We start from the raw sequence: 17,278 nt of genomic DNA on the forward strand, positions 1-17,278 counted from the left end.
CAAGCATCCCTGGGATGGGTAACGCAGTTATCACTGTAGTGTGAGTTTCTTCTTGTGTCTCTTATGTAGATCCACCAATGGGACCAGGAGGAAAGAGCAGGTGGTGGGCGGGGCCGCAGGGAGGGGAGGAGAGGAGAACTTGGAGAAAAAAGGAAGACGGCGGGTTTTAGGGCTATGAGTACTTTTGAGGAAGGGCTCCACAGAAGATTCGCGAGAGGAGTCGAGGTGGCGGGACCAGCCGCCCAGCCGACGGTGGGAGGAGCCCCGCGTTCTGCCGCGCTCGGCGCTTGCCCCGGGTTGGCTGCGCGTGCGGCGGGAGTAGAGGCGCCCTGCGCACCAGGAAGTGACTCTTTCCCCGCCGCAGCAAGCGAGGCCATCCGCTGGCCTTTTACTTTGCCGCCTCAGGTTTGTAAGAGGATTTATTGGTTACGAAGGAAGGTAAGGTGGATAAATAGCCCAGAAAAAACGATTAAACCCTTGCTTTACAAAAAGCAACCTACTATGCCAAACTGTCCGCGGGGCGGGGAATGGAGGCGGCAGGCGGGACTGAGGACGGGCCGGACAGTGGCTGCACAAAGTCGTGTACAGCCCAGAGTCCGCCTGTGCCCTAACTCCTCCTACTCCCGTACTTTCCGTCTTTCCCGGGCCCTGCAGCCCGGTCAAGTTTAGTGGTAACCTTTCCTAGCGTCTCCTCTTTGTTAACCCTTCCTACGGACACAGTGGGCCGAACTTGCCTAAAGAAGAAGGGAATGGAGGGGCTAGTGGAGTCTTGGGAAGAGAAGGACCTGACTGCATATTGGCTGCAGTCGAAACGGAGCAATCAACCCATTTTTTCGTTTGGTTTAGCAAGGAACAGTGTTTGGGACCGGTCCAACTGAAGGAAGGGTGAGCAGGGAGTACAAGCAGGACCCTTGTCGGTGGGTGAACATTTTGCTCCAGAAGGAATCCTTGGCCCTGCGTGGGTCAGACCTACCACATAGTCTTTGATTTGAACCTCTCTCAGCACTGCAGAATTAGTCTGACTTCCTATCTGGGCTACTCTGGAGTCCAGGGCTCTTTCTGGTCAATTCCTGAGGCAGGTATAGAACAGTCGAGCATAACTGCTCGCACACTTATTTTTCTTTTGCTAAGGAAAAAACTCCCAAGCATTTATTTAAAACAGGACAAAATTTCCAAGTAAAGAACCAAGAAAAAAAAAAACCAGGACAAAATATAAAAAGCAAATAATCTCTTCTGTGAACAAATACCTCCCCTGACATTAAAAAACAAAGAAATAGAACTCACCTTGACTGGTATGAGTGTGCTGCCTTGAAAAAGAAATTTCGGCCGGGCGCAGTGGCTCACAACTGTAATCCCAGCACTTTGGGAGACTGAGGTGGGCGGATCACCTGAGGCGGGGAGTTCCAGACCAGCCAGACCAACATGAAGAAACCCTGTTTCTACTAAAAATACAAAATTAGCCGGGAGCGGTAGCGCATGCCTATAATCCCAGCTACTGAGGAGGCTGAGGCAGGAGAATCGTTTGAACCTGGGACGCGGAGGTTGCAGTGAGCCGAGATTGCACCATTGCACTCCATCCTGGGCAACAAGAGCGAAACTCTGTCTCAAAAAAAAAAAAAAGAAAAAGAAATTTCACCACAGAAGTTACTAAATATGACAGGCTCTTTAACCAGAATAATGGCTGGTTGGCACCTTGAAATAATAAGGTCCTATTTTAGACCATACTTGATAATTTGGAAGAGACCTAGATGGACAAGGATCCTCCTGTTGGGTTGTAGGGCGAATGAACTACATTCATGGCGGAGTCACCAGTGAGAGGACCCACACACTCACAAAAAAGTCTAAATGTTGGGGTGGGAATAGCTGTCTTCAAATTCCCCAACTCCCCCGTCCCTCCTCTGCAAATCCTCAAATGGGCCTGCAGTTTCCTCCTTCTTGACTTCCCTGCTGGCTGGAGGGACAGGACCCCTCTGCTGGATCAGCTCTACTCCCTCCCCTGTAGTCTAGGCTTCAAGGCCACTGGCCTCCCCAGACCCACTTAGTCATTCTTTATTCTGTCTCCTGCCTCTTCATTCATTTCCTTTCTCTGGCTTTTGCTCTTCTCCATATCAAATACATACATTCTCACACGCCACACACTTTTTTTTTTCTTTGAGACAGAGTCTCTTTCTGTTGCCCAGGCTGGAGTGCAGTGGTATGATCTCAGTTCACTGCAACCTCCACCTCCTGGGTTCAAGCCATTCTCCTGCCTCAGTTTCCTGAGTAGCTGGGATTACAGGCACACGCCACCTCACTCAGCTAATTTTTTATATTTTTGGTAGAGATGAGGTTTTGCCATGTTGACCAGGCTGGTCTCGAACTCCTAACCTCAAGTGATTTGCTCACCTCAGCCTCCCAAAGCGCTGGGATTACAGGCATGAGCCACCATGCCTGGACTTTTTTTTTTTTTTTTTTTTTTTGAGACAAGGTCTCCCTCCCAGGCTGGAATGCAGTGGTGCAGTCAGCTCACTGAAACCTCAAACTCCTGGGCTCAAGTGATCCTTCTGCCTCAGCTTCCTAAGTAGCTAGAACTACAAGTGTGTGCCACCACACCTGGCTAATTTTTAAAATTTTTTGTAGAGATCAGATCTCGCTATGTTGCCCAGACTGAGCTCAAACTCTTGGCCTTAAGCAGTCCTCCTGCCTTGGTCTCCCAAAGTGCTGGGAGTTTACAGGTGTGAGCCACTGCGCCTGGCTGCCACACACTTTTGATAGTATTAACAGGTAGTCCGGGGCAGGCCATAACCTCACTACACTTCGGGAGGCACTCATGTAGAGGTCAGAAAATTTATATGTCTATGTGTGTGTATGTTGTTTTTTAAAATTTTCACATAACTGTACTTTTCCTCACAGAACTTGAATGCATTATTACATCTTGTCAGTTTTGCAGGTTGAAGATGCTGAGGCATGAAGAAATCAAGTGATTTCTTTGAATCAGAGCCTAAGGAAATGCAATGACACATGTTGAGCACTGGCTGTCTTAAGCATAGTCCTGAACATGTCATATATATGAACTCTTTTAATTCTCACCAAAACTGTGAAAGGTAGGTGTTCTCAGTCCTATTTGTATAGATGGTGACACTGAGATTCAGAGTGCCAAAGTATTAATATCTTGCCCAAAACCGTATAGCTAGTGATAAGTAGAGCTGGGATTAGAACATGGCTCCAGCTGAGCATGGTGGCTTATGCCTGTAATCCCAGCACTTTGGGAGGCCAAGGCAGGTCGATCACTTGAGGTCGGGAGTTCGAGACCAGCCTGGCCAACATAATGAAACCCCATCTTTACTAAAAATACAGAAGCTAGCTGGGTACAGTAGGGGGTGCCTGTAATCCCAGCTACTTGGGAGGCTGAGGCAGGAGAATGGCTTGACCCAGGAAGCGGAGGTTGCAGTGACCCAAGGATGTGTCACTGTACTCCAGCCTGGGTGACAAAGTAAGACTGTTTCAAGACAAAAGAAAAGGAAGAACATGGCTCCAAAGCCCATGTTCTTAACTGTACTGTTTTGTTGCCTCTTGCTGGGAGTATGTTGAGTGGAGGGTACTATCATTAACACCTGAACACTGGGCCAGCTTAAATATATTCTGTAAAAAATTTGAAATCCCCCCAATGTCACATGCTGTGACAGTTACTTCTTTTTTTTTTTTTTTTTAGATGGTGTTTTGTTCTGTCTGCCAGGCTGGAGTGCAGTGGTGCGATCTTGGCTCACTGCAACCTCCGCTTCCCAGGTTCAAGTGACTCTTCTGCCTCAGCCTCCCAAGTAGGTGGGATTACAGGCATGTGCCACCACGCCCGGCAAATTTTGTGTTTTTAGTAGAGACAGGGTTTCTCCATGTTGGTCAGGCTGGTCTCGAACTCCTAACCTCAGGTGATCTGCCCACCTCGGCTTCCCAAAGTGTTGGGATTACAGGTGTGAGCCACCGCGCCCGGCCAACAGTTACTTTCTTTATACTTTGTAATCATACAAAATGATGTATGGGCTATGTTGTCATCCTCTAGGTTACTTATCGATCATGGCATATTAATTTAGCAATAACAGAGTGTGTGTGTGTATGTGTGTGTGTGTGTGTGTGTGTAAATATAAAATTCTGAATTAGGCTGTGACTTAACATTGGGATGAAATCCAAGATAGAGGTTAAAGGCAAAATACAAATTTCACAGCAGGTTAATAGGGTGCCAGGCCAAGTCCATAAGTGTCCTAGGTACTTAAAATAGGTGCTTATGACTGGACATAGTGGCTCACACCTATAATTCCAGCACTTTGGGATGCCAAGACAGGAGGATCAGTTGAGTGTAGGAGTTTGAAACCAGCCTGAGTAACATAGCGAGACCCCATCTCATTTTTCTTTTTTTTTGAGACAGAGTTTTGCTCTTGTTACCCAGGCTGGAGTGCAGTGGCATGATCTCGGCTCACCACAACCTTTGCCTCCCGGGTTCAAGTGATTCTCCTGCCTCAGCCTCCCGAGTAGCTAATTACAAGCATGTGCCATCACGCCTGGTTAATTTTGTATTTTTAGTAGAGACGGGGTTGCTCCATGTTGGTCAGGCTGGTCTTGAACTCCCAACCTTAGGTGATCCGCTCGCCTTGGCCTCCCAAAGTGTTGGGATTACAGGCGTGAGCCACTTTGCCCAGGCTTTTTTTTTTTTTTTTTTAAGATGGAGTCCCGTTTAGTCACCTAGCCTGGAGTGCAGAGGCTGGATCTCGGCTTACTGCAACCTCTGCCTCCCGGGTTCAAGTGATTCTCCTGCCTCAGCCTCCCGAGTAGGTGGGATTACAGGGGCCTGCCACCATGCCTGGCTAATTTTTCTATTTTAGTAGAGAAGGGATTTCACCATGTTGGCCAGGCTGGTCTCGAACTCCTGACCTCAGGTGATCCGCCTGCCTTGGCCTCTCAAAGTGCTGAGATTACATGCATGAGTCACCATGGCCAGCCAAAATTGCTTTTTATTAGCCTCCTTATTTCATCTTTTATTTATTTATTTATTTATTTATTTTATTTTTTTTTAGAAAGAAAGAAAGAAAAAAAAGAATGAAGAAGAGGAAGAAAAAGGAAGCGAGAGAGAGAGAGAATGGGAGTATTGCTTTCTTGCCCAGGCTAGAATGCAGTTTAGTAATGGGTATTGAAAACCTCTTTTATACCAATAATTATACTTAATGATGTAGACAAGAAGGAATAAGGGAAGAAAATAACAAACAAGCAGCCAAAACCAATATTTCATTTAAACCTATAAAATGCTATGCGATTACTGAGGAGTGATTTACTTCCAATTATGTAGTCACTTTTGGAATAGGTGTGAGGTGGTAATGTATGTTTTGTGTATTTGAAGTGGAGAGTTCTATAAATGTTTATTAAGTTTACTTGTTCCGGGTCTGAGTTCAAGTCCTGGTTGTCCTTGTTAATTTTCTGTCTCGTTGATCTATAGAATCGTTAGCTCTTCTTGTTACATTGATCCTTTTGCCATTATGTAATGTCCTTCTTTGCCTCTTTTGATCTTTGTTGCTTTAAAGTCTACTTTATTAGAGGCAAGAACTCCATCTCCTGCTTTTTGTTTATTTGTTTACTTTTACTCTCTGTTTGGTTGGTAAATCTTCCTCCTCCTCTTTGTTTTGAGTCTTTGTGTATCGTTGCATGTGAGATGGGTCTGGATGCAGCATACCGATGGGTTTTGGCTTTTTATCCAATTAGAATATATATAAGTTTAATACTGGCATTTGATGCTAGCTGGCTGTTTTGCCCATTAGTTAGTGTAAAATTAGTTAGTATTTATTTATTTTTGAGACAGAGTTTCCACTGTTGTTGCCCAGGCTGGAGTGCAATGGCACAATCTTAGCTCACTGCAACCTCTGCCTCCCAGATTCAAGCGATTCTCCTGCCTCAGCCTCCCAAGTAGCTGGGATCACAGGCATGTGCCACCACATCCGACTAGTTTTGTATTTTTAGTACAGACAGGGTTTTGCCATGTTGGCCAGGCTGGTCTCAAACTCCTGATCTCAGATGATCCACCCTCGTCGGCCTCCCAAACTGCTGGAATTACAGGCGTGAGCCACCTTGCCTGACCATATCTACTATAAGTTAAAAGAATGGTGTGGTAATGCACACCTGTAGTCTCAGCTACTTGGAAGGCTCAGGTGGAAGGATTGCTTGGGCCTGGAAAGTTAAGGCTGCAGTGAGCCATTATCATGCCATGGCACTCCAGCCTGGGCAACAGAATGAGACTGTCTCAAAAAAAAAAAAAAATGTTCAGTGCCATGCCTCCCTGCTCTGGGAAGCCTTTTCTGAGCACTCATCAGGAACCAAGCATATTGTGTTATTTCGTAACATCTTTCCTGTATCAGCATTCGGTCTCCTTAATTAGATTATAACCTTTGTAACCCCTCTGGTATCTAGTGTGGCGTGATGTCTTGTACATAGTAAGTACTAACTAAACATCAGCTGCTCGATTGGTTGTTGGTTAGGAAGGTGGAATAGGGAAAGAGATTGGTCATAGAAATATATCCAGAGAGTTGAACTCTTTCCTGGAGGACGGAGACTAGATTTTCCTCATCTCTTTATTTTGGAAGCCTAAGACATACCTTGCATGCAATAATTCAGTTCTGCTCAACAGGCCTGCTTTTACTGTCTGCTGTGGGCCAGCATTCTGCTAGGTGCTTGAGTTCCATAAGGGTTTATAGATGGATGAATGGGTTTGGGAGTTGTACCTCTATTTCCCAACCTCTGTATGTGTACCTTTCATGCAGGTGGATTTCAGTGTGTTCTTTGAATGGTAGTCCTTAAGAGAAGAGTCCCAATGCACAGCCTCAGATACTTCCTCTCCATGGTGGGTCTCTTCTCCAAACCAAGACTGCTTCCCTGGTATGCCAGAAATCCACCAGGATGGTCAAAGCTCTTTCTGGGCACAGTACGTAAGGGAGATTTTACCCATGTGATAGCCACAAAGTATCAGAAAGGACAAAAAAGTCAGAAGAAACCAAGCCATCTTGGACCACTAGATGGTTCCTGGCAGGAAAGGTAAGGACCAGACCGATGTCCTCTCTCCTTAGCAAGTCTCAATCTGTGCATCTACTGAAATTCTGTATTCCTAATGTAACTAGTGTAGCATTACAAGGATTTGAGGGGTCACCTGAGGTAGGATACCCAGGGCAAACTTGAGGACGTCTGAAGAATATTGGTGGAAATGCTTTGGGGTTGGATAAACTGTTCTCTTTGTCTTTGTGTGTGTTTTTATCAGAAAGAAGATACTAGCCGGGCACGGTGGCTTACGCCTGTAATCCCAGCACTTTGGGAGGACTAGGCGGGCGGATCATGAGGTCAAGAGATTGAGACCATCCTGGTCAACATGGTGAAACCCCATCTCTACTAAAAATACAAAACTGGGCATGGTGGCACATGCCTGTAATCCCAGCTACTCGGGAGGCTGAGGCAGGAGAATTGCTTGAACCCAGGAGGCGGAGGTTGCAGTGAGCTGAGAATGTGCCATTGCACTCCAGTCTGGGTAACAAGAGCGAAACTCCGTCTCAAAAAAAAAAAAAAGAAAGAAAGAAGATACTAATCTGGGACCTTGTCTTTAATAAGTCTAGGACAGGTTTGCTGAAAACCAGGAACCTAGAATGATATTAGATGGATTGGAGATGAGTAGTCCCATTGCAGCCATATAAGCACAAATATACCTCATTTATGCAACAAGTGTATTTTCTTTCTTTCTTTCTCTTTTTCTTTCTTTTTCTTCTTTCTTTTTCTCTTTCCCTCTTTCTCTACCTTCTTCCTTCCTCCCTTCCCCCTTCCCCCTTCCCCCCTCCCTCTTCTTCCTTCCTCTCTTCCCCCCTCCCCCTCCCCCTTTTCCTTCTTCCTTCCTCCCTTCCTCCCTTTTTCCCTTCCCTCCTTCCACTTTTCCACCTTTTCCCCTTCCCCCTCTTCCTTCTTCCTCCCTTTTTCCCTTCCCCCCTTCCTCCTTTCTGCCCTTCCCCCTTCCCCCCTTCTCCCTTCTCCCCTCCACCCTTCTTCCCTTCCCCCTTCCTCCCTTTCCCCCTTCCCCTCTTCTCTCCTTCCCTCCCTCCCTCCCTCCCTCCTTCCTTCTCTCTCTCTCTCTCTCTCACTTTTGACAGAGTCTTGCTCTGTTGGCCATGCTGGAGTGCAGTGGCATGATCTTGACTCACTGCATCCTCCATCTCCTGGGCTCAAGCAGTTCTCCTGCCTCAGCCTCCCGAGTAGCTGGGATTACAGGCATGTGCCACCACACCTGGCTAATTTTTGTATTTTTAGTGGAGACCGGGGGTTCACCACATTGGACAGGCTGGTGTTGAACTCCTGACCTCAGGTACTCTGCCCACTTCAGCCTCCCAAAGTATTTTCTAAGTGAAAACAAATGTATTTTCTAAGTGAAATTATATTTTAAAAGCATTAGGAAGGTGAGCTATTTAAAGAAACCCAGCAGTGAAGACTTTTGTAATATGATTAATTACCTCCTGATAAATCTGGATTTTTCTTATATTAGTTTCGCCCATCTGTTCTGCTTTGTTAAGTAGACAACATCAAAATGGGCTCTTCTCCCACATTCCATCTCTCTAGAGGGCACGAGAGTTAGGTCTTCTGAAAGTACTTATGCATAGTAGGTGCTCAGTACATATTTATGTAATTAAAGAATTGCCTGAATTATTTTATTAAAGGCTGGCTGATGTTGTGACGCCACTCTGGAGGTTGAGCTATGAAGAACAGCTCAAGGTAGGTGCCCAACCTGTCTTCACCGCTCCTTTAGAGGAGAATGGTACTAGACTCATAGGAAGCTTGACTGGACATTTATTTATTTTTAATTTTAATTTTAATTTTTTTTTGAGATGGAGTCTCACTTTGTCGCCCAGGCTGGAGTGCAGTGGCGCAATCTAGGCTCACTGCAACCTCCGTCTCCCGGGTTGAAACAATTCTCCTGCCTCAGCCTTCCAAATAGCTGAGATGACAGGCATGTGCCACCTTGCCTGGCTGATTTTTGTATTTTTAGTAGAGACAGGGTTTCACCATGTTGGCCAGGCTGGTCTTGAACTACTGACCTCAAGTGATCTGCCTGCCTCAGTCTCCCAAATTGCTGAGATTACAGGCATGAGCCACTGTGCTATGCCTTGACTGGACAGTTCTATGCCGATGCCCAAGCAGCTCCTTAAAATTATTATGCTATTGACTCCAAAATTGGAACTTTAGGCCAATTATATCTTCCTCACTCTAGACCCACAGATCCAAATGTCTGTTTCCTTTCTTCCTTCCTTTTTAAATTATACTTAGAGCTCTGTGTCTGAGTAGCAGTGCTCTTGCTGTTTCACATGTAGCTGTACTTTCCAACATGGTAGCCACTAGCCATATGTTGCTATTTAAATTTGAGTAGTCAATTCTATTGCTTAATTCTAAACAAGCTCTACTGCGTATTTAGAAAAAAGAAATTTGTTCTAACTAATTGACATATTAGGGAAAATTTGAGCATAGTGCAAATTTCATGTTTGCTTAGGAGTAATTTTGTCCATAAGAAATGCTAGATATTTGTCTTGACTATATGGCTGCCTTGGAAGAAAAAAAGAAAAAAAAGAAATGCTAGATGAAAGGAGACCATAGCCGGGTGGCTCACGCCTATAATCCCAGCACTTTGGGAGGTTGAGGTGGGCAGATAACAAGGTCAGGAGTTCAAGAGCAGCCTGACCAACATGGGGAAACCCTATCTCTACTAAAGATACAAAAATTAGCTGGGCACAGTGGCACGTGCCTGTAGTCCCAGCTACTCGGGAGGCTGAGGCAGGAAAATTGCTTGAAGCCAGGAGGTGAAGGTTGCAGTGAGCTAAGATGGCACCCCTGCACTCCTGCCTGGGCAACAGAGTGGGACTCCATCTCAGAAAAAAAAAAAAAGAAAAGAAAGAAAGGAGACCATGCTCAGTTGAACACATAGAATGAATGCATGCACACACCTCAGACATCTACCAGCTCCCTCAGTAGAACTTTCCATCTGACTCACATAGCCCTCTTTTTACGACTTCATGATAACTCCAAGCTGCAATTCTTTGCAATTCTTTTTTTTTGAGACAGAATTTGGCTCTTGCCCAGGCTGGAGTGCAGCAGCGTGATCTTGGCTCACTGCAACCTCTGCCTCCCGAGTTCAAGTGATTCTCCAGCCTCAGCCTCCTGAGTAGCTGTGACTATAGGCACATGTCACCATGCCCGGCTAATTTTTGTATTTTTTAGTAGAGACAGGGTTTCACCATGTTGGCCAGTCTGGTCTTGAACTCCTGACCTCAGGTGATCTGCCTGCCTTGGCCTCCCCAAGTGCTAGGATTACAGGCGTGAGTCACCACACCTGACCCAAGCTGCAGTTCTTCTGATACCCACTTCCATAATTGAACTTCAGGTCATCGTCAGGGTAAAGTGTTATCCTTATTGTAGTAGTCATCTATCTATCTATCTATCTAGCTATCTAGCTAGCTAGCTAGCTGTCTAGCTATCTATCTTCTTTTCTTCCTCCCCCCACCTTTTTTTTTTTGAGATAGTGTCTCACTCTGTCACCCAGGCTGGAATGCAGAGGTTTGATTATGGCTCACTGCAACCTCTGCCTTCAGGGTTCAAGGGATCCTCTCACCTCAGCCTCCCTAGTAGCTGGGACTATAGGCATGTACCACTATGCCTGGCTCATTTTTTTGTAGAAACAGGGTTTTGTCATGTTGCCCAGGCTGGTCTTGAACTCCTGGACGCAAGCGATCCGCCTGCTTCAGACTCCCAAAATGTTGGGATTATAGGCGGGAGCCACCATACTTAGTTTATTATTCATATTTCTTAACCATTTGCCATGTACAGAACAGTGCTGCTGTTTTTATTAGGTTCTTATCTTTTCTGTGGGTGTTACTGATAAAGTTTTAGAACGTTTTATGCCTAATCCTGTTTTTCCCATGAGCCTTGAGATCTTTTTGTAAGTGATTTTGCATAGTGTGGTGTAGGAACACTTATGTCACGTTACAGCAGGGCTGATTCTGTAAGTTAATTAAAATTAAGATTAAAAATTTAGGCCAGTCATGGTGGCTCACCCGTGTAATCCTAGCACTTTGGGAGGCCGAGGCAGGTGGATCGCTTGAGCCAGGAGTTTGAGACCAGCCTGGGCAATATAAGGAAAACCCATCTCTACTAAAAATACAAAAAATTAGCCAGGTATGGTGGCGTGTGCCTGTAGTCCCAGCTACTTGGGAGGCGGAGGTGGGAGGATCACTTGAGCTCAGGAAATCAAGGCTGCAGTGAGCTAAGATCTCACCACTGCACTCCAGATTGGGTGATGGGAGTGAGACCCTCTCTCTAAAAAAACACTAAAAAAAAAAAAAATTTAAGCTGGGCATGGTGGCTCACGCCTGTAATCCCAGCACTTTGGGAGGCCGAGGTGAGTGGATCACCTGAGGCCAGGAGTTCGAGACCAGCCTGACCAACGTGGAGAAACCCTGTCTCTACTAAAAATACAAAATCAGCTGGGCTTGATGGCATGTGCCTGTAGTCCCAGCTACTTGGGAGGCTGAAGGAGAATTGCTTGAACCCGGGAGGTGGAGGTTGTGGTGAGCCAAGATTGCACCACTGCATTCCAGCCTGGACGACAAGAGTGAGACTCTGTCTCAAAAAAAAAAAAAATTTTTAGTTCTTCATTCCCACTGACCACATTTCAAGTGCTCAGTGACCACATATGGCTAGTGGCTACTGTATACATAGAACACAGTGCAAACAGAACATTTCCATTGTGGAAAGCTCTACTGGACAGAACTGACATATACCTCAAGTGTTCAGTCTGAAAGGGCAGGTAAAATGATGAGCTTACACAAGAGCTCACTCATGACCTTTCCTCAATACCCTTTTAGGTCTGTTCTTGTTCTATCATTCTGGGTTCCTCATCTGTCGAGACCATGAGCCAAGAATCTGTGGGACACTCTTCTTTTGTCCTGTTTGTTTTTCATTCTTTGCAGTGAAGCTACAAAAGTATTTAGTTTCTTTTTCTTTTCTTTTCTTTCTTTTTTTTTTTTTTGAGATGGACTTTCGCTCTTGTTGCCCAGGCTGGAGTGCAGTGGTGCAATCTTGGCTCACTGCAACCTCTGCCTCTCAAATTCAAGTGATTCTTCTGCCTCAGCCTCCTGGGTAGCTGAGATTACAGCCATGAGCCACCACGCCTGGCTAATTTTTGTATTTTTAGTAGAGATGGGGTTTCTCCATGTTGGTCAGGCTGGCCTCTAACTCCCAACCTCGGGTGATCTGCCCACCTCAGCCTCCCAAAGTGTTGGGATTATAGGTGTGAGCCACCATGCCCAGCCCATATTTCATTTCATTGCTTATATTCTTTTGCAGGTTAAATTTGAAGCTCAGAAGAAAATTTTACAAAGACTAGAGTCTTACATCCAAATGCTCAGTGGAGTCGATGTGACAATGGCTGTACCCAAATCTGAGAGGCTCTCTTGTCTTCTCCATCCTATTATACCCTCTGTAAGCCCCACCTCCCTATTCCTTATCTACTAAGTCCCCTTTATGCTAATAACATCAGCTAATATTTAATGAGTACTTGTTGGGGACCAGGCCCTATGCTAAATGATTGTCATGTATCATTATCACATTTTACTGTTAACAATAACCTGGAGGGGTAGATAGTATCATTTTATAGATGAAGACATTGAGACCCAGAGAGATTCAGTAATTTGCCCAGGACACACATCTAGAAAGGGCCAGAGCTGAGATTCACAGCTATCTGAAGAGAGGTCTATCTGATAGAGAACCCATTGTATCAACCACTTCACTATTACTTAGAAAGATTACTTAGATTAGAAAGAATCTTAGAAAGATTCCAAACTTTGGAAACCTTTCTCCCTGTCACCCCCATGCAGTTTGCCCATGTAACATTGGAAACCTTTTTAATGTGGCCTCAGAGGAGTGGAATCTCATTTATGGCAGGAGTTAGCAGACTACAGCTTTTAGGCCAATTCTGGCTTGCTGTCTGATTTTGTAAAGTTTTATTGGCACACAGCCAGGCTCACTTGTTTATGTATTGTCTATGACTGCTTTTGTCCTACGATGGCAGAGTTGAATAGTTACAACAGGGACCATATGGCCTGCAAAGCCTAAAATATTTGCTCTCTGGCTCTTGACATAAGTAGTTTGTGGACTCCTGCTTTATGGCAAGATTGGAACTCCCCTTCTATGGACTGTCTTGATCTTCTTGGCCACAGACTTTCACATATGTCATACCTTCCAAGCAAACCTCATTCGTCCTCATCCAGAGAACATTCCTGCTTTCCCTTTATTGTTATCCTCCTTGGTTTCATTTGACCTCTTGTCCCTCTACTGTCCTTCTGCCCTCTCCAGCCTGTCATCAGTGGTTACCGAAATAAGTCCACCTTCTCTGTGAACCGAGGTCCAGACGGCAATCCAAAGACTGTGGGGTACTACCTGGGTACTTGGAGAGGTCAGTTGAAGGTTGTACAAACCAAAGACTGAAGAGGAATGAAAGGGCGCAGAGAAGTGTCAGTAGAAGTGGGAAATACGGTGACCTTAAAGAAGATTAAATTAGAAGTCTTTGATGCAGAACATGATCACAGGGTTGATTGTGGATACTTCTGATGGGTAGTCATTGTAACACAGTGATAGAAAACACAACCCTCGCCCTTTCTTCCTCTGAAAGCCGTACGCCTGATACCTAGTAAACACTTAGTAAATGCTGGCATTGTTGCTGCTGTTGTTTCATCGTCAGTGTTGTTGTCATCATTTTATGCTACTTTCTGCAGTGGGAACAGTCTCCTCGTTAGTGTTGCCTTCCTATTTCACATCCCCATATCTTTGAAAATTATTTCTGTGGTAAATCTGCCTTAAGAGAATTGGTAGGGGAGGTGTGTATCGGTGAGGAGAATCACTGTGGCTTATTTCTGAGACTTAATTTCAGTTATCTGTTCCCAGATTCCATTCCTGAGCTTGCTTTCTTTTCTTTCTTTCTTTTTTTTTTTTTTTTTGAGACAGAGTTTCGCTCTGTTACCCAGGCTGGAGTGCAATGGCACGATCTCGGCTCACCACAGCCTCTGCCTCCTGGGTTCAAGCAATTCTTCCGCCTCAGCCTCCCGAGTAGCTGGGACTACAGGCGCGCGCCACCATGCCCAGCTAATTTGTGTATTTTTAGTAGAGACGGGGTTTCACCTTGTTGACCAGGATGGTCTCAATCTCTTGACCTTGTGATCCACCCACCTTGGCCTCCCAAAGTGCTGGGATTATAGGCTTGAGCCACCGCGCCCGGCCTCTTTTCTTTTTCTTTTTTCTGAGATGGAGTCTTGCACTGTCACCCAAACTTGAGTGCAGTGGCATGAGCAACCTCTACCTCCCAGGTTCAAGCGATTCTCCTGCCTCAGCCTCCAAGTTAGCTGGGATTACAGGCGTGCACCACCATACCCAGCTAATTTTTGTATTTTTAGTAGAGACAGGGTTTTGCCATGTTGGCCAGGCTGCTCTTGATCTCCTGACCTCAGGTGATCCACCCACGTCAGCCTCCCCAAGTTCTGTGATTACAGGCATGAGCCACTGTGCACAGCCCATTCCTGAGCTTTCTGTTCACCCATTTTCAATAAATCCACTTGAAACACCATCATTTTATATTAGTCACACTGTTTAATATCCATATGCCTTAAAGGGCATGCACTTGGCTTTTTTCCCTCCTGTGTGCTGAATTAAATGACTGTGTGACGTTAGTGTTCTTTTATTCAGTAACAGAAAAATAAAACCCATAATATTTTTTCTGTTTTTTTCCCCATACATATTCTGCTTATGTAAAAACTGATTACATTTTATTTCCCTCTTAAAATCTGAACAGAAAAAAGCAGATATTGTCATATAGTACATTTGGGGCTTGAGAGAAAATGTTGAGGAGTAGCTCCATAAAGAATTAGCTACTTAATGGCTAGACCAGGAGATAATTAGGTTTTCTTTGAAAAGTGGCTATGAGCTTGTATTTACGTTCTCCTATCTATATGTGCCACTTTGACAATGGAAATTTGAGTTGCCAGGCATTTTTTAAAAATAGTCTTTTAAAAGTAAAACCATGTAAATTCTTTTTCTTTCCGTAGATGGGAACATTGTCTGCGTGCAGTCTAATCATCTGAAAAACATCCCTGAGAAACATAGTCAAGTGGCACAGGTAAAAAGGAACAAAGGCTGGTTGAGGATGACCTGGGGCATTGTAGTCTACAACAGCAGCATCCCTGACATTTTGATAATAGAGCCAATTCTAGTGCTGGAGGGAAGGAGGGGCCCTGTACTGAAAGCATACCTCCTAACTATGGAGAGAATATTGTTAGTTTTTCATTTCAGTGAGAGTAGAGAGGGGAACAGAGAATTGTGTCCATTATTGTAAATGTCAGGCATCCAAGGACTTTTTCATGGTAGGGATGTATTAGGAAGAAGTGCTGATGAGGGCACTATAGCAACTGTCATTCATGTGTCTGAAATATTTGGAAGACCAGTGTTTTCAGCAGAACAGAATTGAGGAATATGAGATACAGAAGTGGTGATAAGATTGTACATCATGAGCTTGGGCTCTAAGACATTTCTTTCTTTTCTTTCTTTTTTTCTTTGAGACAGAGTCTTGCTGTGACGCCCAGACTGGAGTGCAGTGGCACGATCTTGGCTCATTGCAACCTCTGCCTCCCACGTTCAATTGATTCTCCTGCCTTAGCTTCTTGAGTAGCTGGGATTACAGGCACCTGCTACCACGCCCAGCTAATTTTTATATTTTTAGTAGAGATGGGGTTTCACCATGTTGGCCAGTCTGGTCTTGATCTCTTGACCATGTGATCCGCCCGCCTCGGCCTCCCATAGTGATGGGATTACAGGCATGAGCACTGTACCTGGCCTTCCTCCCTCCCTCCCTCCCTTCCTCCCTCCCTTCTTTCCACCATGTTACACAGGCTGGTCTTGATCTCCTGAAGCAATACTCCCACCTCTGTGTCCCAGAGTGTGCTGGGATTATAGGCATGAGCTACCGCCCCTAGCCTCTGAGACTTTTTTTTGTTTTTTTTTTTTTTTTTGAGACAATCTCACTCTCACCTAGGCTGGAGTGCTGCAGAGGCATGATCTCGGCTTATTGCAACTTCCACCTCCTGGGTTCAAACAAGTCTCATGCCTCAGCCTCCAGAGTAGCTGGGACTACAGGCCCACACCACCATACCCAGCTAATTTTTGTATTTTTAGTAGAGATGGAGTTTCACCGTGTTGGCCAGTCTTGTCTTGAACTCCTGACCTCAAGTGATCCACCCGCCTCAGCCTCCCAAAGTGCTGGGATTAGAGGCCTTAGCCACCACACCTGTCTTCTTTCTAGTTCTTTATGTCAAATTACTGTGTCCCTTGAAATAATTCTTCTCTTTGTACTTAAGCCACTAACTGGGATACTTGATACACGGTTCTTTTTTTTTGTTTTCATTTTGCTTTCAAATTTTACAGATTTTTTAAAATTTAAGTTTTGTTTTATACTTCTTTTTTTTTTGAGACATTGTCTCGCTCTGTCGCCAGGTGCCAGGCTGGAGGGCAGTGGCGCGATCTCAGCTCACTGCAACCTCTGCCTCCTGGGTTCAAGCAATTCTTCCGCCTCAGCCTCCCGAGTAGCTGGGACTACAGGCGCGCGCCAACATGCCCAGCTAATTTGTGTATTTTTTTAGTAGAGACAGGGTATCACCATGTTGGCCAGGATCGTCTTGATCTCTTGACCATGTGATCCGCCCGCCTCGGCCTTCCAAAGTGCTGGGATTACAGGCGTGAGCCACCGCGCTTGGCCTGTTTTATACTTCTTAAAAATATTTACATGGTTCCAAAATCACGTCTACAAAATAAAGATATATTCAGAGAAGTCTAGCTTTTACCTCTGACCCCTCTACCCAGTTCCCTCCCTCTCATGGATAACAATTTTTATTGTTTTTGCTGATTTAAGAAAATGTAGGCCGGGTTTGGTGGCTCATGCCTGTAATCCCAGCACTTTGAGAGGCTGAGGCGGGTGGATCACTTGAAATCAGGAGCTCGAGACCATCCTGGCCAACATGGCTAAACCCCATCTCCACTAAAAGTATAAAAATTAGCCTTGCTTGGTGGTGCACGCCTGTAGTCCTAGCTACTCGGAAGGCTGAGGTGTGAGAGTCACTTAAACCCAAAAGATGGAGGTTGCAGTGAGCTGAGATTGCATCATTTGCACTTCAGCCTGGGTGACAGAGCAAGACCATGTCTCAAA

The 17,278-nt window shown here is 45.2% G+C and overlaps 1 protein-coding gene across 8 annotated transcripts in view; it reads left to right on the top strand.

Annotated features, from left to right (window-relative positions):
• The first annotated feature begins 328 nt into the window (after nt 1-328).
• Nucleotides 329-17,278, top strand: part of TRMT2B (tRNA methyltransferase 2 homolog B) — a 45,066-nt gene continuing 28,116 nt past the window's right edge. Inside the window, exons 1-8 of one of the 8 annotated variants that reach the window (XM_064362559.1) lie at nt 2,995-3,083; nt 3,692-3,797; nt 5,046-5,155; nt 6,777-7,047; nt 8,703-8,757; nt 12,379-12,513; nt 13,387-13,486; nt 15,129-15,199. In XM_064362559.1, the coding sequence (XP_064218629.1) occupies nt 6,800-7,047; nt 8,703-8,757; nt 12,379-12,513; nt 13,387-13,486; nt 15,129-15,199 (609 nt within the window). In that variant the 5' untranslated portion in view covers nt 2,995-3,083; nt 3,692-3,797; nt 5,046-5,155; nt 6,777-6,799. Of the gene's footprint in view, nt 439-2,921; nt 3,084-3,691; nt 3,798-5,045; nt 5,156-6,776; nt 7,048-8,702; nt 8,758-12,378; nt 12,514-13,386; nt 13,487-15,128; nt 15,200-17,278 lie in introns of those variants that run through there. The other 7 variants (XM_064362567.1, XM_064362569.1, XM_064362562.1 and 4 more) reach the window with 7 other exon arrangements.

The sequence above is a fragment of the Aotus nancymaae genome, unplaced genomic scaffold (assembly GCF_030222135.1).
Source record: "Aotus nancymaae isolate 86718 unplaced genomic scaffold, 86718_ANA_hifiasm-v0.15.2.pri h1tg000004l, whole genome shotgun sequence".
In the NCBI taxonomy this organism is placed as follows: domain Eukaryota; kingdom Metazoa; phylum Chordata; class Mammalia; order Primates; family Aotidae; genus Aotus; species Aotus nancymaae.